Genomic DNA, 13,626 nt, shown 5'->3' with positions numbered 1-13,626 from the left:
CGGGGGTTCTCTGCAACAGTTCGATAAGCGCTCGTATGATCATTTGACTATTCGCATGCGTAATAGATATACGTACAAGGTATAACAGCTGGCGATGCGGCTGTTTCTTTAGAGGTATGACTCCAAGGTACTAGGACTCTAACCATACATATGCAGTCTAATATTATGATTCAGATTAGCATATTGTCAATTCGTAACTTATCTCTAGATCAAGGACCGAATTAGCTAATACAGTGAATATAAGCTAATAGCGTCAGACCGCAATATCCTCTTTAAAATTTTACCGTGTCGTCATAGAGGTCTTACAAGAAGGGCTTTTAACAAGTATGATAGTTTATAAAATCTTATAGGTCTGCGGATGCTTCTAGATCCCACTAGGTTAGGAAGTTTATGTCGGATTCTAGATGAAACATTTAGAACAAAAGATACTTTCAGTATGTATAGTTGTAGTCTCCCGTAACTATACATAGGTTGCCAGGATCTTCAACAATATCTGTGGGGATAATTACTTGAAGCAGTTAATAAGTATTAGCATAGCGTATTTACTATAGTAAATACAAGACGATTCGAAGTTTCTGGCTTAATCTTTATTTACATAGGTAATTTTTAATGATAAAGCTTGTCTAGAAACTACGAGATTTATCTGAAGTTGTACAGTATCTTGCCATAGTAATTCGAGTACCTACTTTGCTTCTTTGGGCAAAAATCCCCAGAGATATTGTTGAACATCTTGGCGACCTGTAGCTTAGAGTTCCTTGCTTCTAGCTCCGCCTCACGACAATTTATCTCCTCAGCTCCTACAGACATACCCAAATTATTTGTATACTACCTAGCTTATACCCGGTGATATTCTCCGAAACCTTTCGTATGATTATCTCACAATAATAAACTTATTTAATCACTTGGAGCCACTGATACATATCCTTGTAACTTTGTACAAGTATTGGAGTGGTCTTGGTGCATGTTGTCTGGGTTAAGTAACACAATAATACCATCACTCCTTTATATATAATTTCAAAAGAAGCTTCTTTTGGCCAATATGAATAATTCCCTTCCCCATTACCAGCACACCTCATGTCGGGTAACAAGCTTTCTCTTATGCATGTTAATATATGTACCTACCTAGATAATTTTTTTTTGTAAGTTCTTAATACTTGAACCTTTTGACAATATTGGCCGCTATTAATATATGCTGGTAAGGCTGTGAATTAAATAGTTGTCCATGACTGGGAGTCTATTCTCCAGTGATAATGGCTAATACCGATATGAGGGTAAAGCACGAATACGTCATACTAGAAACAGTGAATTCTGACACCAGCGAGCACGCTATGCCTAGTTTGTCATTAGTCCAAGGCAAGCTGACCAATTACAATTTACCATTTGATTCTTTGCAGTAAGTCCCCTTTTACAATGCTGTAATGAGAGAAATTACCTAGGTATGTCACGATCTCATAATGTATAGCATAAAGGCCAGGTAAGTAGGTACATACAGAAATTCATACATCAACAACTATAAAATTTTGGAATCGTACGTTCTATGTAGGTACTAGAAGGAGTGAATATAGTTTAAGCTTAAAAGGGAAATTTCCCACTGAATTTACTTCGTCATTAGCTCTGGACGTACCCTAGGTTACGGACCTGTACTTAGTAACTAGTTCGGGTTAGTACCTAAGGTAGGTGCACGCCGCGATGCACCAACCTTATCGATAGCTAGGTACATGTATTCGGCATGATAGATAGGTGCTCGAGATCTTCGCCCGACATTAACACTTTCCCATCTTAACCCATTCTTTTTTATTCTCTCTTGGTTAACCCACGATCAACAATGGCGCACGCAGCCCCTGTTGACATTTGGAACGGTAATGGCATCGCCTTGGGAGCTCCTTCTCCCAAGAAGGTCGCTTATTTCTATGATTCTGACATCGGAAACTTCGCCTATGTGTCGGGCCATCCAATGAAACCCCATCGCATCCGGTTGGCGCACAGCTTGATTATGAATTATGGTGTGTACAAGAAGATGGAAATTTACGTGAGTAATCATAGCGCCTGTCGCTCCAGCCAGCAAGATAACTGACATCCCAAAGCGTGCGAAACCTGCAACGCGACTCGAGATGACCCAATTCCATACGGACGAGTACATAGATTTCTTGCAGCGAGTCACCCCCGAGAATATGGACAATTTCCAGCGGGAACAAGGCAAATATAACGTCGGAGATGATTGTCCAGTATTTGACGGACTATTTGAATTCTGTGGCATAAGTGCTGGTGGCAGCATGGAGGGTGCCGCCCGGCTCAACCGTCAAAAGTGCGATATCGCAGTCAACTGGGCGGGTGGCCTCCATCACGCAAAGAAGTCTGAGGCTAGTGGCTTCTGCTATGTTAACGGTACGAATTATCTCATCTGACTTGCTGGCTTTAATATCCCTCTCCCTTGAACCATGCTAATACAGTTACTGAGTAGATATCGTTCTCGGAATTCTCGAACTCTTACGATTTAATAAGCGCGTCTTATATATCGATATCGATGTACACCACGGCGATGGTGTTGAGGAAGCATTTTATACCACGGACAGAGTCATGACAGTTTCTTTTCACAAGTACGGCGAATACTTTCCTGGAACGGGCGAGCTGAGAGATATTGGTATCGGCCAGGGCCGTTACTACGCGACTAATTTCCCCCTTCGCGATGGCATAGATGATTCCTCATACAAGTCAATCTTCGAACCCGTCATATCAGCCGTCATGGAATACTATAATCCGGATGCGGTCGTTCTTCAATGTGGCGGGGACAGTTTGTCAGGTGACCGCCTCGGTTGTTTTAACTTGAGTATGGATGGGCATGCCAACTGCGTAAAGTTCGTCAAGAGCTTCAACCGACCAACTCTGGTTCTTGGTGGTGGCGGTTACACAATGCGTAATGTCGCCCGTACCTGGGCTTTTGAGACTGGTCTGCTGGTTGATGCTCAGATGGATCGAACCCTACCATTTAATGAATATTACGACGTAAGATTACGGTCCTTCTTACTGCTACTTCGAGCGCTAACCTTGAAAATAGTATTATGGGCCTGACTACTCGCTTGACGTGCGTGCCTCCAACATGGAGAACGCCAATAGCCCCGAGTATCTAGAGAAGATAAAAAATCAGCTGATCGAAAATCTTCGACGTACCGCTCATGCCCCATCTGTCCAGATGCAGGATGTTCCCCGTCATTCAATGGGAGCAATGTCTGATGAGGAAGAAGCTGAGCTTGACGACCTCGATGAGGACGAAAATAAAGATGTTCGCATGAGTCAGCGCCAGTGGGAGCAGCGCATAGAGCGGGACAACGAATACGAGGAAAGCGATAATGAGGACCTAGACAAAGCGAACGGAGTTCATCGAAACGGCAACACGCGACGGCAATTCCTCGATTATCGCAATTCAGATGTTGAAGCTGATAGCGGCGCCGCGACGCCTGCCAATGGCTCTGTTGAACATGTCATCAAATCTAAGGAGACAGATGACATCGTTATGGAGGATGTAATAGACAAGGAACCTGAGGTCGAAACAAACACTCGCGATAACTCCCAGCCAGAGGAGAAGGGTGCTGAACACGAAAGCAAGGCTGCTAGTATTGCTGATCAGGAAGGAGCACCAAAAGAATCCCAGGGAGTCGCCAAGTCCGATAAAGATGGTAGTGAAAGCGAAAAGACAGCTGCCGCTGAAAATGAGTCTGCGAGCGAAAAGGCTGAGACATCTAAGGAGGCTGACGAGACGATGCGGGATGCCGGTGAAAGCAAAGCACCAACCGAAGAGGCTGAAAAGGCGCCCAGCGCAGCGCCAGAGGCCAAGAGCACTCCGGAAGCTGAAAAAGTTGATCAAGATGGGGACATCGACATGGACGCCCCCGTTGCCACCGCCCCTGAGCCAAAGCAAGAGAATGGAGCAGACGCCAAGGACCAGCCCGCAGAGAAGGCTGGCGCTGCGTCGCCTAGTTCTGCGGAGCCCGCCAGTAAAGACAAAGACAAGGACAAGGAAAAGGATGATGCGAGCTCCTAAGAAGATCCAAACACTAATTTTGATACCCACGTTTTGAATCTTGTCGCCCTTCCAAGTCTTTAAAGCAACCAGTGTATAGGAGATGGACGGGACGGAATAGGGGATGGTGTTCATCGGGTTCTTCAGATCATTGTAGACTAGCCGAGGGAACGGCGTTCAGGTTTCCCGGCAGCATCAGTGGCGGAGGGACGGTCGCCTTGCGTTCAGTTGGCGGGCTCGCCCCCTAGCTAGTATCTTTTGCTTAGCGCTTTGTGATTTTATGTGATGGTTTTTACATCCCGTGATTGAGGTGATCTGCTGATGTGTTGAGGTTAGCGTATCTAATTTGACTAAACAATATTATTACTTTTATGAAAAACTGTGGATCCTAGTCTAGTAGGTAGGAGGATAATAAGTTCTGTTTTAAAAAGGTAGACTTTGCATTTCTGAAAAGGGGTTTGGGATATACCCGGACATACCCGGTATAGAAAAAGGGGTGGATTTAGTGGGCCTGAAAAGGGGGCTAAATTGTACCACCTTCGTATACGACGATAGCCGTCCTTTCGAGATATGAAGAGCTTCAAATATCCAAGGATACTTTAAAAGGAAAAGCAGAGACTTTATAATCACCTCTTGCCCTGATAGAGACATTTAGATATGTTAAAAGTCAACCGTAAAGAACATCTAAATCTACATCATCATTATCGCCACGCTCGTCGCCTTCATCCATATCTATCATCTCCCCTTTTCTCCTAAAATACTTGCGCACATAACCAGTCGCCATAGCATCCGTCACAAGCAGCTTAAATATCAACTTCGGCCTCTTCCCTCTCTGGCGACGTCTTTGGGACCTGGAATACTCCTCAAGCGACGAAAAGAGCCTCTCGGTATCGTGCCGTAGGCTGCCGGTCTCGTAGAGCGAGATGGAGTCTATGAAGCAGAATACTATCATCTTCTTCCCGTCGAGCTGCTTCAGGAGACGCAGAAACAACCGGTATGTTTTGACGAAGTTTTGCTCGCGGATCCGTTGCAGCCATTTCTTGTCGAGGAAACTTAGGTCGAAATCGGAGACTAGCTCGGCGTGCGCGAGGAGTTGGCCGCAGAGACTGCGCACGATGTCGAATGCGTCGGCGGGGTCTTCCCGACGCGCTCGTCGCAGGCTGCAGAAGTAGTGGAGGCATATGAATCCCGTGCGGGTTTTCCGGAGGTATTCCATGGGGATGCGCGCGCAGAGGTAGGAGAGCGCGGAGAGGGTGCTGGTGTCGTCGAGGCCGCCGTGTATGAGGAGTTTTGTAGCTTTGCCGTCTTCTCGTAGCCAGGTTTTGAATTCTTCTCGTCTGGTCAGGGTGGATAGTTGGCGCATCGCCTCGTTGTCGATGTTGCTTGGCGATGCGGCATCCTCGAAATCTTGGATTACTCGGCTTTGATCGTGAAGTAGGTACTGTGTTGCTACGGTAGCGGGAGAGAGTCCTAGGTAAAATCATGTTAGTATACAGCGTTATAGTTTAGGTAGGCAATTTTATTACATACCGTCGTTTGCCGTACATAGCACATTTTCTTTCAAAGCTTTCTTCCTGCGGTAGGGTATGCTATCCGCCGAACTCTGTGAAGCAGCTGAGTTGAGGAACGTCTTGAAAGTCCGAAGAACGTATAACCCAAGGTCTCCGCTGTGGTATGTATTGAGGTCGTTTGCCCTGACTGGGTTCTTTAATGTCTTGGACTTTATATTCATTTCAAATAGACTTTTCTTGAGCTCGTCCGTCTGGTGTGCTATATCCTGTTTCTGGCTTTCTTTTTTATAGTTAGTTGTCCATATAACGCCAGTTAGGGTGTGTATAGGTATCCATACTATTTAATTTGTTACCTCTCCAGGCATACTCGAGTAATTTTTGAAGTAGTATTACTAAGGTTTCAAACGTTTGAACTGTCTCCTCATGAAGAGACTTGTTAAGAGTGCGAGATGCGCAAAGAGCCAGATAGTCTTCGGCGTGATAAAACATCTGTGCGAGTTCGTCTAGGCATCTGAGAATAGCAGAGTCGATTTCAACACCTCCTATAGTAGCCTATAACTACCATGTAAGTGAATGCAGTTAAAAAATCAAGGAGGTTATTTTAAAACTCAAGACTTACCGAGATCAAACAGCCGAATGCATCTGATAGGTAACATCAAATTAGAAGGCCACCTTAGATCTCATTAAATAACTATAGAAACTTACCGCTCAAGCAGCATGTTTTATTTTGATTCCTAAGCAAACTAACCCAATAGCAATAGGGATAGATGTGCTTCTTAAGATCAAGGAGTAGAAGTGAAGTGCTCCTTCGTGTTGTATAAACATCTCTTGATTGAGAAATTGCACACGCCAAACTTGCCCGGACCCAAGTCACTGAATCCTCTAATGACTTATGTGGGAGAGTCGGCGTATTGTCCTTGCCTATCTCTGGCTCTAATACTTGCATCCGGAACTTTCGAATAGACTTATTGAGATAATCTACTGCCGGTGATGTATTATCCCATAAAGAAGCACTGAACTCGGACAGAAGATTAGCCTTTGCGTAACGGACCTAAGGCGACAGAATGGCATACATATGCTCCGTCAGACGATTGGCCTGTTCAACACGGACGTGGCTCCCGACACGATCATCGTATTCGATGTCATCCCTTTGAGCGAGGATAATAGCCCTCAATAGTAACTGGTCGATAAATGAGGCAGCAGGGTCTGATGGTACCATGCGACGCTCATAGATGCCCTTGTCATATTGATTGTTAATAATCACACTAGTTTGGTGATTCTGGTTGATTTCATGGTCCTTTCTTTGATCAATGTGTTGATGTTCGACCGAAACGTCGCCTTGGGCTGCATTGACTGCTTTTCCGTCTATTTGTAGATTCCGGCCCTCAACTTCCATTGCGACGTCTACCTACTTATCGTTTCAAATCAACCTTCTATCCCATGAAAAATGAGTCTTGCTCTATTAAGTAAGAGGATAGTTACACGGCTGGTGACAATACCGAACCCTGTGGCTTGCAAGGTATATTAGGTTAGGTACGTAAAGCAATAGCATGGGCTCGTATACAGTGCGACTCCGTTGGTAATGCATTGCCCTGTATGTATATATTTGAAATCCTTGTCAACTCGGGCGTCTCTAAAATATAATTGGTAGACTTGATGTAAGCTGCAAGAAATATCGCGCTACTAATGCGGTTCTCTCAGCTGAGAAACTCTAGTCTATTAAAGGGAGGTGGGGGTTCTCGGTTTCCTACAGCTTCGATAGTTATATGTACATGTAGACTATTACCCAACATTAGGTACCTATTAATACTTCGGACCGACTGGAAAGGAAGGGAAGGAGTTGTCATGAGAACTCGTAGCCTTATCCTTTACGGAATTATAATCATACCCTAAACTTATACTTTGAGGCGCAGGCAGCTTAGAAAGTTCTTCTGGTTTAATTACACAGAGATTTGCCCAGAGCCTCGTATGAATCCCTCTACACTATCACCCACTACTTAAATGATTTGAATGGCGGCGACTATAGATGATTCATCGTCTAATACCTCATCCCTTCTTACGAACGCCGACACCATCTCATCACACAACTCCACCATGGCAACAGATATAGATGATAGCCACGATAATGAAGGTTTACCCAACGATATTGGAATAGAGGAAGTGAATGGAAAAGATGTAGATCACGGCATGACCGAGAATGATGGCCAAGAGGAAGAAAACGTAAAGAAGAAATCCGATCTCGCCGCTGAACTATCCGAGGATGATAAGATAAGTGATGGGAAATGGAGACGGATCCTATATAACGAATCCTATCATAATCCCGAGGCACTTCAAGAGAGACGTAAAAAAGCCAACCGAAGGCTAGCACAATCTCAATCATACCTTAACTTAGTGGAAGATCGCATACTACACCTCGAAAAGACACTTCGAAAGATCCTTAAGGAGCCCGAACCACAATTAGACGAGCATGCATCAGTGTCAATTCCACCAAGTACTGGCGTAATTAACGAGCTGACCTGGTCAGAGTACGGCGTGAGAGCTGATCTCGATCCGAAAGCTAGTTCGAATACTTGGCAGCACGTGGCAGAGCTTGATCCAACTCCGAAGCCAGTAATTGAGGTGCTAATAGAAGAACCGAGATATGATGTGATCCGCAAGACTGAGAAGATCCAACTTCCAGGTCAACCAAACCCCCAAGGGAAATTACCGGGTCTTGAAATGCCGAGTCAACATGACTTTATACCAAGTGCAGCAAGTAGGGAGAAGCCGGGGACACCTTATCGTATCCGAATTAGATCACCAATACTGTTAAAAGTACTCAAAGAAGCGACAGGGCTTGAGACAGTTGTTGGCCAGCACCGGCACAAACTCGTATTCTTCAAACCATTCAAGCTCCTAGTTGAGTATACTGACAAATTACGGGATCACCTTCAACAAATCACTAATAAAGCTACACGTACGTAGACTCCTCCAACTTTCGATGAAGATATAGACTAACATTAGAAGCAGCGTCTGGCGGATATCATGGTGTTCCTAACGAGACAGAGACGGAAGAGGCAAAAGCCCATCTTGGCCTCTTGTGCGACATGATACGTAAATATTTACAGCCTAAGGTTAATCTACGACATCGATTAAGTCCTATCGGACAGATGGTTTATTTCGAAGATCTCTGGTACATATTCAAAACCGGAGATGAAGTACGGACGACAGGCAAGAGCCAAGTTCAGCTGTGAGAGACACCAAATGGCATTACTCAGTACCTTAAATAATATGCTGACGTTAGAGTAGATATCGTATACTTAAAGTAACAGGTGGACGAGATATTTTAAACCCCTGGATAGAGCCTCCTACCAACCATGCGTCGATCAAGTTGAAAGAAGCGGGCTATTCTACCGGATCACTCATCATAGAGTGCTTCTATATGCACTTTGATGGCAAGCAGTACGGACCTGTCAACCAAACATTCCAGATGCCTAAATTTGATGGTGCAAGGGAGATTACATCGCTCCCGGTCATCCCTCTCGAAATTGGAGCTGACAGCAAGCACCTCCGAAATGAACTGCTGGAAAGGGGGAAGAAATTTGCAGAACTATCGAACCCAGCCAAGACGGCGCACAAACTATACAAGGGCCTAACCCTCGACAAACGTCCAGAGCAGGTATAGTGATACTATGGCACCATACAACTCAGTGTACTTCTAACAGCGGTATCTAGGTTGAGTCCGAGGTTATTATTGACTTTCAGCTCTCCTTCGTTGAACAGCCAGAGAACAAGCCCGAGATAGGAGTCGAGAATCTTGCGGATGATGACCCGCGAGAGCTGAAAGATATTCACCCCTATTGTACGATGTGTGATGCGGTAGGGTGCTGTGGAAACGATGTAATTTACGACGATTTTGAAGTTGACGAAAAGGATCGCAACGAGTTTAGGAACCAAAAACGATCTATTCTTAATTCGACGTGGCTTGTGGACCAACTAACAGACGACCAACTGGTATTGCTACCCCCCAAGGTCTTTGGCTTCGTTCTCCATACCAGAAGATGGGCAACCTTTGATATCGATCTTCTCCGCGAAGTCGAGTACAAGAACGGCTGGAAAAATCTCGTTATTGACAACCCAATCAAGGACACTATTCTCGCATTGGTAGAGTATCACCAAAAGCCCCACAATCAAGATCCCCAGGGTGAGGGTATGCTATCACCAATAGACTTGGTTCAAGGAAAAGGCAAGGGCCTCACCATCCTACTTCATGGCGAACCCGGCGTTGGCAAGACAAGCACTGCCGAGTGCGTAGCTGATCATACCAAGCGGCCGCTCTTCCCAGTCACATGTGGCGATATAGGGGACAATGCGCAGCTTGTAGAGACGAATCTCGAGAGGAACTTCCAGCTGGCCCATAAATGGGGTTGCGTACTTCTCCTAGACGAAGCTGAGTAAGAATGCGTATCCAAAGTGACTTAGCGAAGGCTTTACTAAGTAAGATATAGTATATTTCTGAGTAGACGCACAAACCACGATATTACACGCAACGCTATCGTGTCAGGTGAGTTTTTGCCTGTCAATATTTGTTATACCATACACTAAGAACATAATATTAAAACAGTCTTCTTACGAACATTGGAGTACTATAGTGTCAGTAACCTACCGCGTAGTGATCATTGGTAAAGAGACGCTAACATATAGGTGATAGGGTATTCTCTTCCTCACTACTAACAGAGTCGGGACTATCGACAGAGCATTCAAATCTCGTATACATCTCTCTCTTTATTACCCCAAGTTAAATCGAGAACGAACTTTGCAAATCTGGGAGAACAACCTGAACAGGCTAGAAGACGAGTTCGAGAGCGAAAAGAGGGAATTTAAATTCCCGAAAAAGGAAATACTTAAGTACGCGGAGAAGCAATTCAAGAGGTTGAAGAAGTTGCAGCTGCGTCCTTGGAATGGACGGTGAGTTGATCTATAATAGTACTATGACATTATCTAACGTGCCTTTCTCTCTAGGCAAATCCGAAATGCTTTCCAGACCGCTATCGCCATTGCCAACTACGAAGCTAGGACTCAGGGGAAGCCTCTGGAAATTAGAAAAGAACACTTCGCTAAAGTCGCGGAGAGAGCCATCGAATTCGACAGCTACCTCAAAGAGCTTAGCTTAGGGAAAGACGACTCCCAACTAGCCCGGGACGGAATTCTCAGACTGGACAATTGGCCGGGCTACCCAGTTGTAACACGTCGCGCGGACCCAATCTACGCGTACGAGAAAAACAACAGCAAGAAGAAAAAGACAGGCAAAAGGCTACAGTCTGAGGAAGGTAGTTCGGAGGACTTCTCTTATGAGAATTCTAGCGATGACGACGACGGTGACGACGACGACGAGGGCGAGAATGATGATGATAATGACGACTCTGGGGATGATGATAGTAGTGATGAGGTTAGAAAACCTAGAAATAAGTCAAAGAGGAAAAAGAGGACATCTGATGAAGATGATTCAAGCGATGAGGATCTGAAATCTAAGAAGAAAAAGTCGAAGAAGAGGAAGAGGTGAACTTACACCACCGAACGCTGAGGCTCTTTTGATGTAAGATTATGATATAGTGATGTGGTGATTTCACTCCTTTGGATATATGTAGGGATTCATAGATAGGTACTTTCGTTGATTGAAGAACTACACGTACTAACTGCTGGCGACTCGAACATGATGCTTTCACCCTGCGTATCTACCTCCTCTACACAGGGGCGACATGAAGCTAATCTGAAATCGAGGAACTAGAGGTCTAGAAAGTCACTTTTACACATGCCATCATTCTATCTAAAGATACCTTACGAATTACATACCCCCCAGTACTATTTCCCAAGATGGGATTTTCTCTGCAGAAACACCATTCCCGAATCGTAACTAAGTAGCAAAATGGACAGCTGATAGCTTGTAATGGTGTTTCAGCTGAACATCGGTACCAGAGCCTGGGATGCGCCTCTGACGAATGGCATAGAGGGATGGATGTGATAGGTCAGGGATTCCGGTGCAGATTTGGGGGCTGAATGCTAACGGGGGGTAACATACATACAGCGAGCTACATGTGCAGATCTGCAACAACGTGCCTGGCACGGTGGGATTGGTAGGTACCTAGGTAGGTAGGTAGATACAAGGTGCGCTATTTACTAGGTACTTGTCCTCCCCCCTCCGCTAAGCCACGCTTTTGACAATTGTCATTGTCACTGGTCTTGGATCGGCAGCCTGCATGAGATCCCCCCTCGGTGTATCCTCTTTAGAAGTTGACTGTTTGGTTCTGGATGTTGATGTCGTCAGCTGCGACGTTTACCGCCCGGCCCAGGATGTTGATAATCTTGGTTCCCTGTGAGTGGTGGAATAATTAGCAGGGCATTCCACACCGAATTGTTGCACTTCCCCCGAGCCTTGTTAGGTAGATAGGTAGATAGGTATGTTAGGCATGTGATTTACCTGTTGAGTTTCGCCGCCGGTAGGCATCATAATCTTTCGAATAGCGGCTACGACCACGCCGTAGCCCTCGTCTTTCTGGGTTTTGAATTTGCAGATGCCGATGTGGTCGGCGCGGATAGGGGTTGCGTCGCCACAGCCTGGAAGCTGGGCGGACTCGGGCTCGACGATCTAACACAGTGACCTGTTACTTCGAGAGAACGAATTGAAACATAGAAGGCTGCCTAAGAGGTACTAACCTGCGTCGAGCCAAATCCAATCTTGGTCTTCAAAATCTCGTAGAAAAAGAACGCCTCGATCCTATCCAAGGGGTTCTTAGAAGCCCGGCGTTTATTAAGGACCTCGGGGAAAGCCCTAGTGAGCTCGTCCAAGCGTTCCGAATCGACCCCCAGGAGCTTCAAGGTGTGCTCTTGCGTGTTGACCCCGAAAACCTGCAGGATCCTCCGGGCGGCCTCGGCTTTCCGCGCCGATGGAGACCCCCTGAACGGCGTCCCGAGGAATATCATGCCCCGGATGTTCTTGGCGATGGCCTCGGCGCTCGATGCCTCGGCGCGCTGGTCTCCGTGGACGAGGACCTGCGCCGCGACTAGGCCGCCGAGACTGTGGGCAATGAAGATGATAGGGCGGTTGTCCTGGATTGTAAGTTAGTAGTAATACCGAATTGGATCTTGGACACACATCATACCGTGCCGGTGCTCGAACGCTCAGCCGCAAGCTTAGAGCAGAGATCGTTAGCATCGCTGTGGATTTCTGTGTTCGCGACGCGCGTGGGGTCTTTCTGAGCAATGCTAGTATCGTAGCCGAAGAGGAAGATACGGCTTTCGGGGACATCTAAGGGGAGTAAGTCCTTCGGCCATATAACTCCGTCCTTAGTCCAAGTCTTCTCTATATCACCTCGTAGCCCGTGTAAGAGCACGATACTAGCACATGCCAAGTTAGTAAAAACTCAAGGGTTATAAAAGTCTCAAACTCCGTACTCAACCTTGGCCTCCCCCGAGTCGTGTACTTGGAACAGACCATATGAGGTAGACATTGTGAAGCTTGTTCGTTGGAAGCTCCGAAGTAAATGTTTGACGGGTGATGTTGAGGACATTGGGAAATATAGCTTGCTGGTAGGAATATGGGCTTATAATGAATGGGTAGACTACCTCGAGCTTGTCGCCAGGCAGGCAGGCTGTGTGCGCCCTGTTCTAAGCCTATCAGATCCCATGGCGAGGTAAAGGAGGGTTGGGATTATGAAGTAAGCGGAGCTTTTTATTGTGTTATCAGGTAAGTGAATGGAACCCAACCAAGGAGCTGTAGGACGCCCGAATCATATCAGCTCAGCCGTGTAGTGGAACGTATGTCATCGCCCCGAGCCCAAGGATGACTTTCGCAAATGTTTATATTTAGTTGTATAAATTACAATTACAACTTGGCGATTCTAATCCATACCTACCTAAGAAATAATAATAAAGTGAATCAATACTCATAAGATAATCTACACTTCCACTTGCCTATGTCGTAGTTTACTATACCTTATGAATTAATGCCGGTTTGCTAGACATTCTTATATGCCAATTGCATAGCCTCGTTAGTTGACATGTATCTTTCTATAGGCGTTGATCAGGTTGATGCTCTTGACCGGACTGGGCGACGAAGCG

The 13,626-nt window shown here is 45.7% G+C and overlaps 4 protein-coding genes across 4 annotated transcripts; 2 read left to right on the top strand and 2 right to left on the bottom strand.

Annotated features, from left to right (window-relative positions):
- The first annotated feature begins 1,729 nt into the window (after nt 1-1,729).
- F4817DRAFT_346627 (uncharacterized protein) lies at nt 1,730-4,397 on the top strand. Its single transcript, XM_049304434.1, has 4 exons — nt 1,730-2,029; nt 2,085-2,385; nt 2,462-3,003; nt 3,056-4,397. Exons 1-4 carry the CDS (start codon nt 1,826-1,828, stop codon nt 4,037-4,039), a joined length of 2,031 nt encoding a protein of 676 aa, XP_049156179.1. The 5' UTR covers nt 1,730-1,825; the 3' UTR covers nt 4,040-4,397.
- A 198-nt stretch (nt 4,398-4,595) lies between these two features.
- Nucleotides 4,596-5,838, bottom strand: F4817DRAFT_218221 (uncharacterized protein). The gene is made up of 2 exons (XM_049298781.1): nt 5,549-5,838; nt 4,596-5,488 (listed from the first exon to the last, which is right to left on the bottom strand). The coding sequence occupies exons 1-2, from the start codon at nt 5,748-5,750 to the stop codon at nt 4,686-4,688; spliced, it is 1,005 nt and encodes a 334-aa protein (XP_049156178.1). The 5' UTR covers nt 5,751-5,838; the 3' UTR covers nt 4,596-4,685.
- A 1,471-nt stretch (nt 5,839-7,309) lies between these two features.
- Nucleotides 7,310-11,595, top strand: F4817DRAFT_346625 (P-loop containing nucleoside triphosphate hydrolase protein). Its single transcript, XM_049304433.1, has 8 exons — nt 7,310-8,485; nt 8,539-8,758; nt 8,818-9,187; nt 9,244-9,962; nt 10,017-10,072; nt 10,133-10,161; nt 10,220-10,476; nt 10,531-11,595. Exons 1-8 carry the CDS (start codon nt 7,540-7,542, stop codon nt 11,069-11,071), a joined length of 3,138 nt encoding a protein of 1,045 aa, XP_049156177.1. The 5' UTR covers nt 7,310-7,539; the 3' UTR covers nt 11,072-11,595.
- Nucleotides 11,596-13,584, bottom strand: F4817DRAFT_346624 (Alpha/Beta hydrolase protein). Its single transcript, XM_049304432.1, has 5 exons — nt 12,961-13,584; nt 12,669-12,903; nt 12,223-12,615; nt 11,987-12,154; nt 11,596-11,879 (listed from the first exon to the last, which is right to left on the bottom strand). Exons 1-5 carry the CDS (start codon nt 13,074-13,076, stop codon nt 11,793-11,795), a joined length of 999 nt encoding a protein of 332 aa, XP_049156176.1. The 5' UTR covers nt 13,077-13,584; the 3' UTR covers nt 11,596-11,792.
- Nucleotides 13,585-13,626: the final 42 nt, after the last annotated feature.

This window comes from Daldinia loculata (genome assembly GCF_022478755.1).
Source record: "Daldinia loculata strain CBS 113971 unplaced genomic scaffold F4817scaffold_50, whole genome shotgun sequence".
In the NCBI taxonomy this organism is placed as follows: Eukaryota; Fungi; Ascomycota; class Sordariomycetes; order Xylariales; family Hypoxylaceae; genus Daldinia; species Daldinia loculata.
The sequence above is the reverse complement of the archived record's forward strand: the minus strand, read 5'-3'. Positions and strand labels throughout refer to the sequence as shown.